The following is a 21,625-nucleotide window of genomic DNA, read 5'->3' as shown; positions in this document are numbered from 1 at the left end:
GACTGACTGCCACGAGCATCACGCAGGCCACGCGGCAAAGCCTGATTGCAGGAAAAGGGAGCTATGCGGGAAAAACATATCAGGGGATGCGCAAGTGTCGCGCATCCCCACAACTTATAAGAATTAAAAATTTGATGCATTGTTATACACATAGTTCAAGGCTTTGAAAATGCGCATGCGAGAATATTTCACAAGACTCAAATGTTCCTGCTCTTACACTAATATTTACATCTATAGCGTAATAGAACTGCATAGGTAGGTGCACTCAAGAAAGCTGTGTGGTTGTGTGCCTGTCAAAAAAGCAAAATATGTGACAAACTTCCGCTAATCTTCATCTTATCGCCAACCAGAGGCAATTAGTTTCCGCGAGTGTCGAAAAAAATAAAAGCAACGAAAACGCTTGCACGGCGGCATCCTTCCTATGCACACCCCTGTGAGCACTAAACGAGTGAGAGGCAGGCGGTCGCCCTTTGAGCGATTAGTAACGAGATAGCCATCAGTTTTGCAAGCGCAAGAAGTCGAAACCACCCGCGAAACAAAACCCAAACCGCCGCCAGCCCGCCCGCACGCCAATGCGCGAGCAGTATTATATAGACTCGCGGGAGCAAACTAGCTCTAAAACAAACCGTGCAACGAAAACCGAGAGAGGGAGGCATGCGAAAAATATTCCCTGTATTCCAACATAGTGGCAGCACATGATAGAAAAGAAAAAGTTTGGAAATTGGCGCACTTTTTAAATGTACAGAAGGTGCAGAAAACATACGGCATCAACCATTTTTGGACTTGTTCGTGGCACCGTATATTTACGTCGTTGACCTTAAAGGGTTAATCTACTCGTGGACCCATATTCCGGCTACCCAGAAGTTATGTTATACAGCACTTTGAGCCAAGTGGTGATTTTGGCTATCAAGAGTGTCATGGCACGCTTTAGCATGCCAGAAGTGCTCTGAAGTGATAATGAGCCTCAGTTCCCGTCGCACGAGTTTGCAAGCTTTGCCAAGACTTATGGGTTCAACCATGTTACTAGCAGTCCCAGGTATCCCCAGTCCACCGGCACAGTGGAGCTTGTGGTGAAGACTGTGAAAGCTATTTTCTGCAAGAGTGATAACTGCTTCTTGGCACTGTTGGCCTATCATGACACACCAGGCACCCCAGGCTACAGCTTGTTCCAGCTGCTGATGGGTCGGCGATTGCGAGCACATGTACCCATGGATCAGGCAAGCTGTCGCTGGAACTACTACCGCCACCCAGCGGGGACAAGCTAAGGACTCTAGTCACCACCACAGTGTGCGAGAGTTTTGTGAGTTTTGCTCAGGAGACGAGGTGTGGGTAACGGATGCTGAGTGTTCTGCACAAGTTGTCAGCAAGGCCTAGCAACCACATTCATATATTGCGGAAAGCCGAGGGAGTTGTCACTGGGGTTTGGATCGATAACAATGGTGATAAGCCTGTCATGCTACCTGTTGCTCAGCTGGGATGTGCTGTGCTGTGTTGCTCAGCTGGGAGTGTCAGATGTGCCTTTCTGTTGTCCTTGTTCAGCTTGTGCTACAACCAAATAAGATGTGCTTTCTAAAGGCATGCTGATGGGGTTATAAATGCATTGCTACTTTCAAGAAAATCATTAATGTGCTTTGAGATGACGTGTTCCAGCAACTTACAGCATGTGCTTGCAATAGGTATGGGTCGCTAGTTACTCACAGATAAACGGCCGCCTTTTTTGTGAATTGGTGTAGCACGTGCTAAGCTCCAGCCATCCAGAATTTCACCTGTTGCAATTAATAAATTAAAGAAATCTGTCATGAATTGAGATACCTGTTTTGCGTACCGACAGAAAAAATCATTAGGGATGCTGTATGGTCTCGTGGTTTTTTTCCGGTTAACATTAAGAAGCATAGACACGACACATTCACGTGTTACTGTTAAATCATCAGCCATGCATGACCCTGTGATCAGGGGCGTCTGGGTCAGCCACAAGGGTTGGACCCTCCCGCGTGTAACCGTGCGCGGCTTAGCTGTGTCCGGGGAGAAGGGGATCCTGGGGGTTCGGACATGCATCGCAATCATGCAGAGGTAAATCGACATGTGCAAAGTGTAGTGCCAATGACCATCAGTTGGAGAACTGCAATGCTGCTCCACACTGTACAAACTGCAAAGAAGATCATCCAGCGTATTCACGATCTTGCCCTTGCTGGAAGAAAGAGAAAAGAGATAATTGCACTTACGGTGAAAGAGAAGATTTCCCTCTATGTAGCAAGAAAGAAATTAGCACACTTATCTCAAACAACCTACGCCATTGCGGTGCTGTAGGAGACAGCTCCGCAGTGGTCTCAGGAGTCTACAGGGACCGCAGTCAGTGGCCCAGTCGTAACTCCATCCGTCCCCGTGGTGGCAGCAGCCAGTGCTGCTCCATCATCGTCATCAAAGATGTGCCTGCAGACCTCGGTTTTACAAGGCCCCAGGCTAAATCGAACTCCCAGGCCGAAGGCGCGCGTCTCAGCGCCTGGTTCTCGACCATCCAGCACCTCGGAGAAGGCTATGGAGGTCGACACAAAAACTCCAGCGTCATCGACGCCAAAAGATCAGCGCTCTCTGGAGCGCACTAAGAAAGACAAGCTCACAATAACTACGCGAACAAAGAGACCGGTAACCTGAACGGTTACCATTCTTCCAATAGTACATTTCCGTTAACTAATGTCACCTATACTTGCTTAGTACATATATATAAATTAACATTCTCAATTCTGCCACTATGGAATTTACCATGCATTGGAATTATAGAGGACTGATTCACAATTTAGGTGACATTAAAGACATAATTAACTTTTCGCCAGTCGCATTTTGCCTACAGGAAACTAACTTAGGCCCTAAACACAGTCAATTCCTTAGAGGCTTCACTGTTGTCCGAAGGGACCGCGAATGTTCCAGCCGTTTGTCAGGTGGAGTGGCTATAGTCATGCAGGGCGGCACTCCTACCTGGAATGTCCTATTAAATACATCTTTAGAGGCCGTAGCTGTCACCATTCTATCCTACAAAACCATCACCATTTGCTCACTATGTATTCCACCCCACATACATTTTACTATTAAAGGCTTAGAAAATCTCAGAGATCAGTTACCAGAGCCATTTGTCTTAGTAGGAGATTTTAATGCTCGTTGTACTCTTTGGGGCAGTGTCAAAACTGACCAAAGAGGGCAATTCGTTGAAGATTTTATCCTGTCAAATGATATCTGTCATAAACTCAGATGCGCCAACTTATTTCTCACCGACTTCCCGCACATTTAGTTGTTTAGATTTAGCTTTTTGTTTGCCCTCTCTTTTTACTGATTTTAAATGGGATGCTCTCAACACGTCATATGGTAGCGACCACTTACCTGCACTCATCAAACTCCTACCATCACCACAAACCTTAGTAACTAGACCACGCTGATGGAAATTACAGCTCGCTGACTGGCAGGTTTTTATGGAGAATGCAAAACTAGAAAATGCCTTTTCGCCAGAGCTCAGTATTGATGAACTTAATAAAAAAATTACTGAAGTTATAATATCAGCGGCAGAAAAGACAATACCCCAGTCATCCGGTATTGTGTGCAAAAAACTAAATCCTTGGTGGACAAACGAATGTACTGAAGCCGAAAAAGAACAAGATAAGGCCTGGGGAATCCTACGGAGGTACCCCACTTATAACAATCTTCTAAATTTCAAACAGGCCAAAGCCAAAGCACGATTTATTCGAAGAAATGCGGAGAAATTATCATGGCAAAAATAAATATCTTCAATCAATAGTACAGTCACATCAAAATGAATGTGGGACCAGGTGAGGCAATTTAGAGGAGAGTACTCGTCATACACAATACCACTACATACATGTCCAGGCACACAAACAACACTACAGGACCAGGCCAACTTACTAGGTCAACACTTTTATAACATATCCAGCTCAGCAAACTATTCAAATTCATTTTTAAAATATAAAGAATCAGCTGAGAAAGAGAGACTGCCTACCACTGGGGCTTCAGCTGAAATGTACAGTAACCCCTTCACAATACATGAATTGAACAGAGTTCCCTCTGCTGGTAAAAAAACGGCAACAGGTCTTGACCGTGTACACTACACAATGCAGGCACACCTATCTCAAGCATCGGTAGGGGCACTTCTTAAGATTTTCAATAAGATATGGGAGTCTGGGGTAATGCCTACAGATTGGAAAAAAGTGGTAGTAGTGCCTTTTCTAAAACCTGGTAAACCCGCAACATCCCTTCGCAGCTATAGACCCATTGCACTAAAAAGTTGTCTAGCCCAATCTGATGAGAGCATTATAAACACAAGGCTCACATTCATCCTTGAAACAGGAAGCCTAATAGACAAGCACCAGTGCGGATACAAAAAAGGCTGCTCCACCACTGACCATCTCGTGCGACTAGAGCATGAAATATGTGAGGCGTTTCTACACAAACAACACTGCCTCGCGATTTTCTTTGACTTAGCAAAGGCGTATGATACCACATGGCGGTATGGAATTTTGAGAGACCTGGCTGACATGGGAATTCGCGGAAGAATGCTAAATTGTCTATGCGATTTCATGTCAAACCGAACATTTCAAGTACGTCTCGGCACAATACTCTCGCGCACATTCACACAAGAAAATGGCGTTCCACAAGGTAGCATTCTGAACATGACGCTCTTCATAGTCAAAATGAACTCTGTAAATAAGATCATCCAATCATCTGTTATGCACTCATTTGCAAATGGCTTGCCACGCCTCAAACTTACCCACCTGCGAACAACAACTACAAATAACGATAAATAATCTTACACAATAGGCTGACAAAAATGGTTTCCGGTTCTCAACACACAAAACTGTTACAGTTCTCTTTTCCCAGTAGCGAGGGTTACACTGCACTCCAGCTCTCACATTGCATGGTACAGCGCTGCCAGTCAAAGAACGCTACAAATTTCTAGGCGTAACGTTTGACACTAAACTGAACTTCCTGGCCCTCATTAACGCAACTAAAATTAAAGCAAATAAAGCACTAAATATCCTCAAGGTTTTATTGCATAAGCACTGGGCATCTGACCAAACATGTCTACTATGTATATACCATTCCCTTGTACGTAGCATCCTCGACTATGGCAGTGTAGTTTATGGTGCAGCTAGGCAGTCCTACATTAAGTGACTTGATCCAGTTCATAATCTCGGCCTACAACTGGCGAGGGGTGCCTACAGGACATTGCCTGTACAAAGTTTATCCGTTGACTCTAATGAGCCTTCGTTACAGCACCGCAGTGCACAACTTACACTTTGCTATGTATTAAGAATTCAGTCATCACCACAACATATATGCTACAACATTGTAACACAGTGCAAATCACGAGTACACTACGCAAATAAACAAAACATGATTCGGCCACTCATCTTACGACACGAACAATACTGTCAGACTTATGATGTTCCTCCTGAAGCCCTGCAGGTTGCCGAAAGGCCACCAAAATTACCCCCGTGGTGCAATTTTACACAGCTATGTGGCTGGACGTTAACACATGTAAAGAAAAAAGACATTCCACAAGAACACATAATGCAAGAGTTCCGAGCTATTCAAGAACAATATAAAAATTACACAGAATTTTACTCTGACGGCTCTAAAACACAAGAATACGTAGGTGTCGGGATCGCAACGAAAAATCGGGAAAATAGCATTCGGATAAATAATTTTTTTTCAGTGTTTACTGTCAAAGTTTATGCGATATGAATGGCAGTTAAGAAAATTACTACCGACAAGCAGAAGAATGCTATTATTTATACCGACTCGTTAAGTGCACTAAGAGCCCTAAACTTAAACTCCGCATCTGAACCCCTGCTTGGCGATATCTTAAACATAGTATTTAACAAGAAATACGGAGGAACCATATGATTCTGCTGGGTTCCAAGCCATGTTGGGATAGCAGGAAATGAAGCTGCAGATAGAAGAGCATCAATGGCTGCGCACAAAAGCGTAACACACATAACACTTCCATACAAGGACAGTATCCGAGCGGTTCGTAAGGCCCTAGCATCGAAATGGCAACGAGAATGGAACTTGTACGTAAATAACAAGTTACATATGACTAAACCCCTGCTTCGCGAGTGGAAATCATGCATTCAGCAAGAACGGTTCTATAAGGTAATGTTATGTCGACTTCAAATTAGACACACGCATCTAACACACAATGTTTTACTTCGAAACGAAAACCCACCATCATGTAAGAAATGTAATGAAACGCTTACAGTAAACCACATAACTAAGTCATGTCCACACTCTGAAACACAGAGGCGGAAACATTTCAAAAGTTTGTATCACTTACATATTACATTCACTAACTTGTTCGAGTTTTTAGATGAAACCGGTTATCTACATCGACTTTAAGGTAACACATCTTATGCTGCCTTCACATTCGATCTTATACTGTCCTGTGACTGGCGCAGCATGGCCTCGCTTTTGCGCCATTAAACCCGAATTAAGTAACTAACCTCGTAAAGACACTATGAAAATAATTATTAAAATGCTCTGTGATCTGTTGAGTGTCAGTAATTGTGCTGTCACCAATTTTAATTTTAGAAACATCCTGTGTACTTTTTTTTTAAAAGTTCCTTAATAAACTGAGAAAGACTATGGTTGAAGTAAGTACTTTGAGGCTCGCTTACTTTTTTAAGTAAATTATTTTTCATATCTAGAAAAACAATTGCTTTCCTTTTTTCATGGCTTGATTTTGGGAAATCTTGTACACAGAACATAGTGAAGCACGTGGACAAGGAGAGCCCAGGCTACCCTGATGTGAAGAATGCCCTGTCGGTGATGACGGGCATAGCGTACCACATCAATGACATGAAACGGAGGCACGAGCATGCAGTACGAGTGCAGGAGATCCAGTCGCTCCTTTACGGATGGCAGGTAAGCTATGATGTTAAAAGAGTGCTTAATGAATAAAGCTTCACTAATCATATGAAACAAAATCAAAGTGAATGTGATGAAGTTCTTATACAAGAGTTAGAAGACAAAGGTACCTTCTTCGGTACACTCAAACTTCATTATAATGAAACGGGATATAGTAAAATAATGGTATTACGGACCAAATGATATTTTTGGTGATATCCTCATAGAGAACTTAACACCTCATTCCAGTGAAGTAAAATTGTCTTGCCTATGAATATTACAAACCAAATTGGTTTCTGCAACTCAAAAATACCTGATCATGCACGGCGGGTATGTGGTTTTCCACTGGGTTTGACACTTCCTCAGTGCAGCACTTCAAAACTCCCATCCCCTTGCTTCAAATGTGCTGTAACAACATCAGTCTGAACAGAACACCACTGAAAGCAACACCAGTCTGAAAGTGAATGTGTGAAGAAGTCCCAATACAAGAGTTTGAAGACTAAAGTACCTTTATAGTTTATTTGTAGACATATGTCCTCTCTTGTCAAATTCAAATGTTCAATGCATTCATAGCTGTATTTAACAATCTGGGGCTCAATCGGCAATGGTTTTGCTTGGTAAGATCAGTTTGTCATTGTAGGCTTGTGGGAATATTTGATATTTTCAAATAATTGATTGAATGTTATGCTCTTTGATACTCGCTTTGGCTTGAATTTCAGTATACAATGTTTTTAAAATATTCGAAATTAACAAATATACATATTCCACATATAAGCCGCACCCCCAATTACAACACCCTTGGAAGAAAAAAGGGGAAAAAAAATTCGCGTGTGTAATCCACAAAAATAGCTGCATACAACAATCAAATATTTGTAAAAACAGTCTCGATTCACGGATGCACGACTCATCCACATTGTATACTGGGCTAGTGGCTTTGTTCCCCACTTCTTTGGTGATGCTGATGGTGGAAAACTTTGCCCTGAAGATGGTTTCACGGTAGTGCAGCTCGTGCTTCCATGAAACCACATGTCAAGGCAAAATTTATGCTCCCACGAAGCAACACATTAAGTCGAAGTTGGCGCATAACTCGCACCTTGACATTACCATCACATAAAAAAAAAAAAAAATTTGGTGCATGCATGCGCAATTAAACTTTAACTTCAAAACCTGTATAATCGATAGCTTCAGTTTTGGCGAGTAAGTTGGATCACATAAACACAAGGCAAAGACAAATTAATTCACGGTCACCTACTGATTTCTGCACCTCCTCTATCACCCAAGGATATTATTCACAGTGGCCACATGGCTTCCCGGTAGCCACACAGCTGTTATGAATAGATCTACATCAACGCAGCACTAAACTGTAACATTGGTGGCCGACACCTGGCAAAGCAGCACTGGTTAGACCAGTGCTGCTTTGCCAAGGCAGGCGCCCGGTGGACAGCCAAGGCAGGCGCGCCGGTGGACGCAAACTGTCGTGGGAAGTTAGTTGCTCATTGGTGATTGGGCCACAGATCATGTGCTTATGCTAGAGCGAGGATCGTAAAAGCGATGAGTGTGCCTGCCAAATTTTCCTGTATGCTTACGAAATGGAACAGGCATCATGCCTCTGTCGTGATGCCGTCACGATCGTTCCATCGTCATCGCTCTAGCTTCGTCATGCCTTCGTCATCACGCCATTGTCATCATACAGGCTTCGTGATACAGTCGTCGTGCCCGCAGGGATGTCTGTGTCAGCAGGCGTTTGGTGTGTTGCAACACCTCATACCCAGGCACATGGGGGTTGGACCCCCTGGCATTTAACCGTGCGCGGCTTAGCCGTGTCCAGGGAAAAGGTGATCTTCGGGGTTGAGCTGTTGCTGAGTGTTTGGACCTTTATGGCCCCTTGGCAGAGGTGAGCAGACGCCCCTTGGCCTCGGCTTCACGTAGACGGTAACCCCTGACCGACCCACCCAGGGGAAATCGATAGTTGCCTTTTCCTATCGCCCTCTCCAATCTTCGTATATCTCTCTCACTTCCAATCTCTTCTGTATTCTTATCTTTTCCTTGTATTTCCAATTTTCCAGGCAGCGAGGTTTAACCTTGTGTGGGTAGCCAACCGTGGGTGTACCATATTTGGTTATAGCAGTAACATACAGCTGGCATTTGCAGGACCTGTTTTGCACTTTCCGAGGTGTACTTGTTAGGCTCCATAGAGGGTGGCTGGCTGGCATTGTTGGCTGGTATTGTTGGTGAATGGCTGGCATTGCTGCCGAAAACAGAAGAGTCCTTTGGATAGTTCTTTTTCCAATCTCCCTGATCACCCTCAGAAACAAGGGCACATCAAAGTATTTCAATTTTTTGGCCACCACTGAGAAAACTTTTCCAGGTATCATGTGATGCATTCTGAAACACTGGAAAAGAGCGCGAGAGTCATCTCATCATTTGTTGTTGCCTGCTGCAGTGGCTTAGTGACTATATGCACTGCCAAGCACCAGGTCGCAGGATCAAGTCCCGGCCACGGTGGCCGCATTACCTAGTTCACGCTTACAGTTAATATTATCTGCACGTAATCGCATACCTATTACCACATTTTGTTGGGGATTTGATATTGTTTTGCGATGTGATATGGTACAACATATCAGGGGACGTGTGAGAGTCGTGCATCCCCACAGCATTCTCTGTGATCCATGTGGTGTGATATCGTGCATTCTTTATGATCTGAGGGATGTGATATTATTTGGGGTCTTTGTTTTGTGATAGTATACATTCAATTTATGTTGCTATAATCCTTCTATAAGTTCTTCGGGCTCCTGTTAGGTTTATTAGTTTTTAGTTTATACAATTTTATTGCGTCTGGCAATTGGTATTCTAAGGAGTGTTTAGAGTGGCTATTAACTTTCTTGCATGTTTCCTGTAAACGTCTTTGTATTAACGTCTCTAATTTTGACAAATGGTTGCCTGCAATTCATATATCTTTCTCACCTGTATCCTTTACTAGCTGCTGGCTGTGGGTCAGAGCAATGTTTTTCGTGCTTTCCGTAGTTCTCTGAGAAAAAGGGGGAAAAAAAAACAACGAAACATTGGATTCAATTTTGATCGGTGCGAAACGCAAAAATGCTCGTGTCCCAGGCATTGAGGGCGTATTAAAAATCTTCTGGTAGTCAAAATTAATCTGGAATCCCCCACTACAGCTTGCCTCATAATCAAATTGTGGTTTTCACATGTAAAGCCCCAGAATTCCTTTTCTTGTTGTGAAATGTCTAAGTTATGCTATAGACCCAGGTTACAAAGCTACAAAGCTAATTAATGGTGACCTTCTCTTGGAACTGCAGGATAAAAAAAGCAGTATGAAAAGCTACAGCTCTTCTGGGGACATTCCAGTTGCGGTGGCCTCCTGCCGAACTAAGAACGCCATCTGCGATATGATGGAGCTGACAGAGGCTAACCTTATGGAAGGTTAGAAAGATCAAAATTTGATCAATGTGAAATGAATGAGGATGAGGCGCAACGGGAAAGAAATCCAGACAAACCACTTTATTCTCATCTCCGGCTCAAGTGTGCTACCTAAGACAGGTGAGGCCGGCTATGTCAAGATCCGGCTCGGGCCGTATGTTCCAAGTCCTCTGTGGTCTTTAAGTGCCAGTGATTTGGCCACAGTTCACAGAACTTCCGAGACAGCCAAACTCGTGTGAAATACAGTACCCACAGAAAATCGTGAACACGTTCTTCACTGTGATATGGGAGCATGCTGCCTAATCGTGGTCCTTTTCATCATTGGAGAAAGGAAAAGAAATCGTAACATCGAAGTGAAAGAGAATATTTCATTTGAAGAGGTATGAAAGCAGGTGTCATACCGACCAAAGAAAAGCCATGCTGAAGTGTTGCATCATGGTGCAGCGCAACAACGGCCTCTGGCGACTGTCTGGCCCACACCCGTCATGGTTGCTCAGCGGCTATGGCGTTGGGCTGCTGAGCACGAGGTCGCGGGATCGAATCCCGGCCACGGTGGCCGCATTTCGATGGGGACGAAATGCGAAAACACCCATGTACTTAGATTTAGGTGCATGTTAAAGAACCCCGGGTGGTCGAAATTTCCGGAGTCCTCCACTACGGCGTGCCTCATAATCAGAAAGTGGTTTTGGCACGTAAAACCCGCAATTTTTTTGTCCGGCCCACACACAGTGAGCCAGCGGTGACGCCATCTGGTCCTTGGTGGCTTCAGTTAGTGCTGCTCCGCTACCAAGAGAGGCCCATCAATCTCTGGGCTTGTGGCCTCTGAGGTTTCGTCTCTTGAGATGAGGCCTTCCCTGTAAAGAAACCGCTTGCAAGAGCAGGTGTCCTACTCTCTGCAAGAGGCAATGGACATGATTCCCTGCCAAACGGCTTCAGCTAGAGCCTATGGAGCGGCATGAATTTCTTGGCCGCTTCTAAAAAACACAAATGTCGCATCACAGTGCCCAGGAAGGGCTCTGTGAGCTAACTCTTCTCTTTTAAACACAAAGCACAAAAACCACCTTCAACATGAATACACGAAATTACATTGGAATGTCAGATGTCTCTTCCACATTCTAAATGCTGTGAAAGAACTCCTACATAAGTATAATCCGAAGGTGCTGTGTGTTCAGGAGAGACAATTAAAGCCCATGCAAACAAACTTTATCTGGCAATATGCCATTTTCCGCAAAGATCATGATTATCCTAACGCCATGTCCAGCGGAATAGCAATAATTGTTGGCAGATTCGTAGCTTGTTAGTATTTAGCCCTTCATATGGCCCTTGAGGCGCTATCAATATAAGCAGCTCTCTTCAATAAATCAATTACTGTCTATTCTATTTACATTCAACTGGATTATCACTTCAGCAACACCGAACTCTGTGGTGTAATTAATCATCTCCCTGAACCTTATGTTGTCGTTGGTGACTTCAGTGCCCACAACAGCATGCTGGGAGACTTCTGGTATGACTCGAAGGGTCGACTAATAGAAAACTTACTTATGACTTCTGTTGCTTATAATTCCTATTCTTTGATAGATTTAGAGATCGGCTCTCCAGCTCTTTTCCTCCACTTGCGTGGAGGGTCATCAACAATCCTTTTGGAAGTGACTAATTTCCTGCGACATTAAATTTGTTAATACAAGAAAACTGTCTTTTGCATGTCCCTAAATGGAAACTACCATTGGCAGATGGGTTGTGTTATAAAGAATCAACATATACTTGTATAACGCAAGATCTTAACAGCGATTTTAGCATAGACGATGCAGTAGCGTATTTTACTGCTTTTAATGTAGATGCAGCGGAGAAATGCATTCCTCAAAGAAAGGGCAGTTCATCTAAAAGACAAATTCCCTAGTGAAATAATGATTGCAAGCAGGCGTGAAACAATATAAAGCCTGGAGCATATTGCGCCGATTTCCAACTGCGGAAAATCTTGTTGAGTCTAAGCATGTCAAGTCACAGGGAAGGTGGATGCAGAGACAGGCAAAAAGGGCAAGTTGGGAGAGGTTTCCATTAAGCATAAACTCTTACACACTGGAGGCAAAAGTCTGGAATGGTCTAAAAGGACTTAATAGGAAACTCAGCCATTGCCCTGGGCGACGACCAAGGGAATACATTTGAAGACCAGGCTAACACCTTCGGAGAAGATTTCTAGCGTGTATCCAGTTTAGCATATTATTCCGACGCATTCCTCAGACATAAAGCAATAGCAGAAAATAAGGCGCTGAACCATAAATTGGATTGGATAAACTTTATTAAAGGTCCTGCAGGACACGCATCAGTGCGCAGTTGGCATGTGCTACGCAGGGACCGACAGGGAGCACCTGGCGGGCACAGCACGGGCCTGCTGGACAGCCCATTGCTGGTCTTGGAGTAGTGGGCTTTGTAGGGTCTTCTCCCACTTGTCCGAGGTAGAGTCGAGTGGAGCGTTTCTGCACTCCCAGAGCACGTGTGCGAGTGTCACCGTGTCGCCCCACGAGGGGCACGCGTCATCGGGGTAGACGTCCGAGTAGATGATGTGTAATGTGTCAGTGTTGGGATAGGGTATGTGTTTGTAACAAGCATAGCATTAGCTCCTGTGGCCTGTTTAGTTTGGCGTGCGGGGGGTGGAAAGGAAAGAGACCTTGTCCTAAGTAAAAGTGTTTAGTGATTTTGTTGTACGTTACTGGAGTGTCCCTGTTCGCCTCCAACTAGTCGAGACGCGGTTGCCCGGGGCTCACGCCGCGGTCAGTAAGCGTGCATGCAGTGTTGTGGGCTGTCTCATTGAGGTTAGGCAGGGCACCTGAGATCCAACCCAGATGGACGGGAATCCAGATGATGGTGTGGTGCTTGAGGGTGCTCGGATCAGCGTTGCAGAGGATGTGTAACGCCTGGTCGGAGACGTCTCCTTTCTCGAATGCTTTGTCGGCCGGTCTCGAGTCGCCGAATATCACCTCTCGCTTGTCGTCAAGCATTGCCAGGGCTTTGGCTACTTGCTCCACCACCTCAGGTCATGTGTGCATACCTGCCAACCCTCCTGATTCACACGGGAGACTCCCGATTTTTTACTGAACTTTCAGATTGTATGATTGCTGTCTTATATCTCCCGAAAAGTGGTCTCTGTTTGCACAATAATGGTTTTTGCAAAGCCGGCACCGCAGAATCTACAGCCACATCCTAATCGTCAGCATCACCAACAACGGCCACACTAGCACCATCGGTATCATTGCCTAAGCAGACAACTACGGTGTCTAGTAAGCCGACCAAAGTCAGAGCCAATGTGGCTATTGCCTTTCAGGCATGCCTTCCTGCATGGAGCATCTTGTTCCTGCTCCTTGTGTGTGATTAGTGTTGGCTAGGCCGTCTGTATGCGGTGCACCGTGCAAAGTTAGAATCTTCGTGTGCTTGATGCCATGGCACTATCAGAGCTTAAGAAAAGGTATTTGCAGAAGTTTTTGCTATCTGATACTTCTGAATTTCCGTGCTTTTTGACATCAAGAAAAGAACATTTGGCATTTTGTACAATATGTGGATGCAACATCAGCGTGTCTCACTGTGTCAAAGGCGACTTAAAACTGCACGTTTCCACGGCGAAGCATCAAGGCTATGTTCGCACCGCTGAACAGCAAGGCAACATAGTGAACTTTCTCCGGAACAAGTGCAACGACAGTGTCATACGTGTGGAGTGCCTGTCTACGGGATTCCTCGTCAAGCACAACCTACCCCTTAGTGTCAGCGACTACGTTGGGCCTCTTCTACGGAAAATATTTCCGAAATACGACGAGACAAAGCGCTATGGATGTGGACGCAACTTTGAAACGCAAATCTGAAGAATGCGGAGGTGGCCAACCTGAAATTTATTTCACAGGCATCGCTCTCGAGTCTTCGTTTCTTTATTCAGAGTTTCCCTCAGCTGCTGCCCTGAAATTCCAATGAATCCGCTGAAGACGCTTTAGGTGCTCTCGAAGCTGAGTTTGCCACATTACAGGCGTACAGTCTTCCAGAGGATATTCTGAATGAAGAAAGGTGGGACGCGCAGTGGTCTATGGTTGGAAAAATGAAAAACACTGATGGAAAACATGTTTCACCGAGTCGCTAAGGTGATGCTGGATTTACTCGTGATACTCAGGGTGTCTACCAACCGGGAAAACCGGGAATACTCGGGGATTTTGAGTAGTCTGGAAAAACTCAGGGAAAACTCAGGGAATTTGTGCTTCTTTCAGGGAAAATTGGCTGTAAATTTATTGAAAGGGAACCCAAAGTCACGGTAATGCTGGCCCGAGTAACAGAGAGGAATCGTAACGAATGGTCTTTGACGCCGCCTCATCGGCTGGAGGAGTTGTCAGAGTACAGTCAACGAGCGATTTTCCGGACGCTAGATAATTCGGACGGCTTCGCGGCACCAGTACGTACCCCATAGGGTGTATAAGAACGCTGAAATTTCGGGCGCAAGAACCGTTCGCCGTCAAATTTTCCGGACTTTTTGCCATGACCGCAGGTCCGAAACGGCATTAATAAAAGCCACAACCTCCGCCATTTTGATAACCTCGCCGCCTCGAACCGGCACACTTGCACGCAGAACCACTGGCAGCCGTAGCAACCACCGCAGCAATGCTAGGCCTAGCTTAAGCTTCTTGCTGTTCTGTACCGTGTTTTTCATTGAAAGAATTCGCCGACATCAGCAATGGCACTGACACCGCCTTTGTGGTCATCGCGACTGGCTTCGAAGTTCGGAAAGCACGGCGCGTTGCACAATTCCGAAAGTTCCCGAAAGTCAGCTTCACCGCATTACAGAAGTGTTATGCTGTGAAGCATAACAAGTGTGTGAAGGGGCTGCTGGCACGGGACACAGTATGACATATATTCCTTAATTATACACGCGTACACCCGCCATCTTCTGTCACAGTACGAGCACCTATATGCCTAATTAGTGTACTGGCAGGCCTTCAGCACTTTTTCGGGCGTGCCTGTGGCGATTTGAACCCTTAAGGGCTGTGAAAGACATGCATTCATTTTTTTTTGGACGTTTTGTCGGCCCCTAGGGAGTCCGAAAAATCGGACGCTGACTGCACAATTGTCCAAGAGGATGCTTCAAATAGTCCGTGTGGCGAATGCGCAGCCTTAGGGAAAACGAGAAGACAAAGGACCTAGGCATTGAGAAATGAACGGGGAAGGAAGCACGCTGCCGCTTTTTTGAGGGAGCTTGCACTCTAAAAGCAAAGTGTTGGCGGACACGGAGATGCAGGTGTCTGTCACCCAAGTAAAAAAATAAAACTCTTTAAAGCAGTGAAACGCAACACTGAGGCCTTGTGCGTGGGCTGAGTATGTCAGGACAGTTAAGGTTGACTTACCAGCTGTTGCGAGAGAATCTAACTTGTGATAAAGTTCGGGCTGCATACCAGTTAGCTTGCTATCAATCGATAGAAATAGCTCATAGTCGAAAATATTCTGTATGCATCTTCTTTGTATTCGCATTTGAGAATGTTCGACTCAGTTTGCAATGGGTTTTACTATTTTCCTTCGAAGATATTTTATTCGCTGTGCATTTTACTAACCCCTCCCTTCTGTTTTCTTTTTGAATAAAATGAACACTACCCCTTACTATTCAAACTGGATTAAGTTTTTTTTTTTTAACATGCTTACTAGAGAGTGACACCATTGGGCGACATGATGTACGGAGCCCGTCTTGACATAAAACAAAGTTTTGTGTCACTCAGGAAACATTGCAAAGGGACTCAGGGAAAACCTGGAAAACTCAGGGAATTTGGAAATGTCAACTTGGTAGACACCCTGATACTGCATAGCAACGCAGAGTGTGAGAGGATTATTAGCACAGCACGAAAAACTAGGACCGAGTTCTGCTCATCAATGTGCAACACTACCCTCCAACACCTGCTGCTAGTGAAGGGCCGTCAGTCTGGACCATGTTTTGCGCAAAGCTACTCCGACAAACTTTAGAAGTGAGCAAAGTCTGCTATTGCAAGGTCCTGCAAAGGTTCTCATCGAACACTGCCTGAAAGTTTAAACGAAACCCCTCCCCCCCCCCCCCCCTTCGGTCCCACCGGAAGTTGAAACAGTGAATCGCTTGCATTCTGCAAGCGACAGATTGAGCTTGGCCTGAATAAAGTGTCAAAATGGGGAATTGAGAATGGACTCAGGGGACGTATTCTGGAAAGATTGCTTTCAACGGTACTATCGCCTTGGCCACCGGGCACGTGCTGATTGGCTGGTTGAGCAAAACCGGATCAGCCGATTGGCTGGTTGAGCGCTGCGTCACGCAAAGGCAATAGTATTTGCGAAAGTGATTGTGAGAGCATACATCCCCAGGTTAAATCCCCTTTATAGATCCTGCGTCATATTCCCTAGAAAGAGAGCCCTACTCCCAGATATTGATACTGAGTTGCATGGACAGTGATTGCCTGTGAACACCAACACTAAATTGTTGGTCATCGTCTTAGACGCAAAACTAAGCTTCATTCCATACACAAAATACTTCAAGAACAAGTGTCAATAAACAATGAACATCCTTAAAATTTTGTCACACACAACATGGGGCAGTGACGGGAAGGGCCTCATGATACTATGCAAAAGCCTTATAGCAGACGCTTAGGCCACTGCCGCTGGATAAAAAAAGAAAAAGAGGAAAACAAAACTTGAACAAAACTTGCGTCCCGCCATGTGCAGCGAAGATGACATAATCCACTGTGGCTCCACCAGTCGAGGACTGTTGTTGAGGATTGGCTTCCAAAAAGCACAAGCAATGCGCCAGGAACATGGTCACCCATGGTAGCTGACTCGTCCTACCCTTGACAGGCAGCGCTGTTTGGGCCATCGAAGCGGCCGCGAACGATGCTGTTGCTCGCTTCCATTGAAACTCTTCTGATGCGGCAGCCCGCAACTTTCTTTTTTTATCCTGCTGTATGGTTAGATTATGAAGCCATAGTTTACAAGTCTGCCACTCCAAGCACCTTAAAGATGCTCGATCCTGTTCGCCATCCAAACGATGGGCTGACAGCTGCTCAAGAAACATAGCTGTCGGCCCATCAATTCTGGAAGCCGACGTTCTGCACCATAAAGCCAGTATCTTCATGGCGGAGGCCTATACAATACTGTTGGCTACTAAACACATTAAGAAAGCAAAGCTCCCAAAGGCTATGGTGTTCACAGATTCCTTAAGTGTCGTCAAAGTTTTACAATCGCTACAAAAATATAAAAATCCTGTAATCAGCTACCTCTATTCACTGCTCTGCAATACGAATGCATATAACCAACAGGTTGTAATATGCTGGGTTCCTGGGCACAGGTATATAAAGGTAACGAGCTTGCAGATAAAATAAAAACTTCTATAGCAACAAAGCATAGCAATTTGTCCATACCCGTCCCTGCCATAGACTTGAAGCCATTCCTACGCAGAAAACTGAGGAGCTATTGGCAACACTTGTGCGATGTGCCAACATTGAATAAGCTCCATGTAATTAAAGCATTTTAGGGCAGTTGGCCATTACTAACTGTGGAAATGGCACGGTCCCTCAATCCACGCCAGCAGACCCCAATCCTGGCCAGCTGCGCCCAAGAGCTCTCAGCCGGGCCCCGAACCACCGCTCGCACTCACAAGTCACTTTGTGTTCCACGAATTCTTTGACTGCTGGCTCTGATGCCGGAGTTCCCATACTGCCCCTCCCTCTGCGAAGGCAATGATGGCACTGGCCCATGGTGACTTGCAGCGATGGCACAGCACCCCCGGCGGCGGGCAAACCTTGCAGACTGCTGCACCGAGCAAGGATCGGCAGAGCAGGCAACGTCCAAGTCACCAAGGTCTTCCAGGAACCCAAAGGCCCTAAACCTGGCTGGCTTCCTGGACGTATGCTTCGCGAAGATGCGGCAGACCAGGTGGTGGAGCCTCTTGAGTTGTCGAGGTCTTGCAGGAACCAGAAGGCCCTAAACCATTCCCGGAGGCACACCTGGTCGGGTCTTCCTCGTTGACTTAGTTCTGACTAAAGCCCTTTAAACTTCGTAAAGTAGCGCCTCACTTTGAAGAATGCTACCTCCTCCTAGCGCGCTCTGGCCGATGCCGCGTCGCTAGTCGCCTAATAGCATCATGTGGGTCCTCGCGCCATGCTTCAGCGCCATTTTCGCTCGAGAAGTGTCTACGGAGTGGCAAGGAGCACATGTTTGCACCGTTGCTATGCTCGAGCAGTGCAGGTGGCGCCATGGTCGAGGAGGGAGCGTGAAAGAGAGGAGAAATGAGTAGGAGTGATGGTGGAGGAGGAGAGTGTCGCTACTTTATGAAGTTTAAGGGGCTTTAGTTCTGACGAGTGCATACAGCAGGTCGCCGTAAGTAGCTGCCACCTGCTTGCTGCCATTCCACCTCACAGAGACCACACGGCACTGCTCCATGCAGTTACCAGGAGGCGAAGATCGCAGACTGTGATGATTGTCACTCGACTGGTGCCACTTCCACTACTGTTGGCAACTGACCTCAAGCGCCCATGAAGTTTTCGTCGTAGCCATTGTTGAACTCCGCTTCTTCGGAATTGTTGTCATCATCGTCTTCACTGCTGCCGGCTGCGCCGAGGAACCGCCACGTCGCCTCATAGCGCCTGGGAAGGGCCCGTGGGCTAACCTTCGCCTCTTAAGCACCTAGCGCAAACCAATTTGTCATCATGGAGATATGAATACTACAGTGTAATGTTGGAGGACTCATTCATAACCTCGACGATATTAAACTCCTACACAAATGTAATCCAATATTGCTGTTTGTTCAAGAGACATATCTGAAACCTACGAACACTAATTTTCTTCGTAATTATACCATCTTCCGAAAAGACCGTGGTGAGGTTAAAGGTTCCGGTAGTGTAGCAGTAGTAGCTGACAAACCTGTAGCTTGCGGACACGTCGCCCTTCAGACGCCCCGGCGATGTCAGTTCGGGCCATTCTTTGTAATAAATTGGTCACTGTACGTTTCATTTATATACCCCCGCACCATCACCTCAAATAAACAGACTTTTATAACCTAATTTATTAGCCTCCTGGGCCTTATATACTCGTGGGAGACTTTAACGCTTGCAACATGATGTGGAGAGACTCACGATGCGAGGCGAGAGGTCGACTCATAGAAAACTTCCCTTTAAACTTCAGTTGGTACCTCTTCAATAAGAAGGAACGAACATATCATAATCCTCATCATAATTCATATTCATCAATAGACCTGTTGATCAGCTCCATTTCTATCTTCCCTGATTAGAATGGTGCGCAAATTAAAAGTCCATTCGGAAGTGACCACTTCCCAGTAACGCTAAACTTAGTAATCCAACATGACTCGCCTCCGCATGTTCCTCCCCGGAAACTGGCCTCAGCTGACTGGGAATGTTTTAAGAAATCCACATACTTATCGCAGGATTTTATAAATAATTTTAGTATAGATCATGCTGTATTATTCTTTACTGCTTTCATCGTTGACGCCGCTGAAAAGTTCATTCCTCAAACAAGTGGAAAGTCATTCAAAGGACGGGTCCTCTGGTGGGATAACGATTGCAGACAGGCACAAAGAAGACAAAATAAAGCTTGGGGGCAAACTACAAGAATGTCCTATGGCCGAAAGTCTAATACAATTTTAACATGTGAAATCCCAGAGAAGAAGGACGCGACGACAGGCCAAGATGGCAAGCTGGCAGAGGTTTGTCTCAGGTATAAATTCGTCTTAAGAGGCTAAAGTGTAGGACAGGCTAAGAAGGCTAAAGGGACAAGAGATTCATCTGTTGCCCCGAGTGAACGATGAAGTGAACAGCTTGTAAGACCAAGCTGGTGCTGTTGGCGTCCACTTTGAGTGCCTTTCCAGTTATAATAATTATTCTGAGGCATTCCTCAAGCACAAAGAGCAGAATGCAAGGCCATCGACCGCAATTGCAGACAGAATGAATCCTATTACATGCCTTTTAACATTGCTGTGTTGACTGCATGTCAGAGCTCTGTACTTGGACCTAACAGAATCATGTACGACATGATTGAACACCTCCACAGTGATACTCAAATAATTCTACTCGCTCTTTTCTATGCTATATGGACTGCTGGGTACCTCCCTACTGTATGGAAAGAATCCCTTGTCGTTCCAATTCTGAAATAAGGCAAAGACCCCACATTAGTAACGAGTTACCGTCCAATCGCCCTCACAAGTTGTATTTGGAAACTTTTTGAAAGAAATGATAAACCATCGCCTTTTACACTTCCTTGAGTCAAACGAAATTCTTGATCCATATCAGTGCGGTTTTAGAGAAGGGCGGTCTACAACTGGCCATCTCGTGCGCATCGAAGCAAACATTCGCGACACCTTCGTACATAAACCGTCCTTCTTATCCATGTTTTTGTTATACAAAAGGCATATGATACAACTTTGTGTTACAGAATCCTACACGACCTGTCAGCATTGGGCATCCATGGCAATTTGTTAAACATTATAGAAAGCTACCTACACAACCATACATTTTTGGGTGAAAATAGGTGAGGCATTGTCGCGTGCATTCATACAGGAAACGGGTTCCTCGGGGAGGCTTGCTCAGTTGCACGCTCTTTGTCGTTAAGATAAACACGCTTCATGCGTCATTACCACCAGCTATTTTTTATTCCATAATCATAGACATACAAATAGGTTTTTCAAATCCTGCAAGCTTACAGTGTATGAGAGACAAGTACCACAGTTATTGAACAAAATTTCTAAGTGGGCAGACAAAAATGGGTTTAAAGTGAGCCCCAACAAAGTTCTTGTTTTTATCAGGAAGGAAGGGCTTGCTGGAGATCCCGCTATCGAAATGTATGGGCAACAAATACCTGTGAACAAAGAGCACAAGTTTTTAGGCATCAGACTTGACTCTAAACGTTCATTCCACACATAAGATATGTCAAAGTGAAATGCCTAAAATGAAATCATTGAAAAAATTATCTCACGCATCCTGGGGCAGCGACAGAAAGTGTTTAATGAATCTTCACAAGAGCCTAATTTGATCACAATTGGACTGTGGTGTTGTGGTATATCACCCTGCTGCCCCGAGCGTAATAAAGGAGCTAGATCCCGTCCATCATCTCGGTATCCGCCTGGCCACTGGCGCATTCAGAACAAGCCCTATCGAAAGTTTACACGGTGAAACCTCGTTAAACCGTACTTGGCTAGACCTCGGAAAAAGCACATACTAAATGGTAGTACTGCTTGACCGAAATAACACGAGATCACCCACTTACTTGTCAGAAACGGAACTCAGAGAGAGTG

General features: G+C 45.3%; 1 protein-coding gene across 1 annotated transcript in view; it reads left to right on the top strand.

The window, feature by feature from the left end:
* Positions 1 to 21,625, top strand: part of GEFmeso (Guanine nucleotide exchange factor in mesoderm) — a 204,301-nt gene that overhangs the window by 83,747 nt on the left and 98,929 nt on the right. Inside the window, exon 9 of the mRNA XM_075700746.1 lies at positions 6,766 to 6,927. Within this exon, the coding sequence (XP_075556861.1) occupies positions 6,766 to 6,927 (162 nt within the window). The remainder of the gene's footprint in view (positions 1 to 6,765; positions 6,928 to 21,625) is intronic.

Source organism: Dermacentor variabilis, chromosome 7, assembly GCF_050947875.1.
Source record: "Dermacentor variabilis isolate Ectoservices chromosome 7, ASM5094787v1, whole genome shotgun sequence".
Taxonomy (NCBI): domain Eukaryota; kingdom Metazoa; phylum Arthropoda; class Arachnida; order Ixodida; family Ixodidae; genus Dermacentor; species Dermacentor variabilis.
Note: the sequence above shows the minus strand (reverse complement) of the source record. Positions and strands in the feature narration are given on the sequence as shown.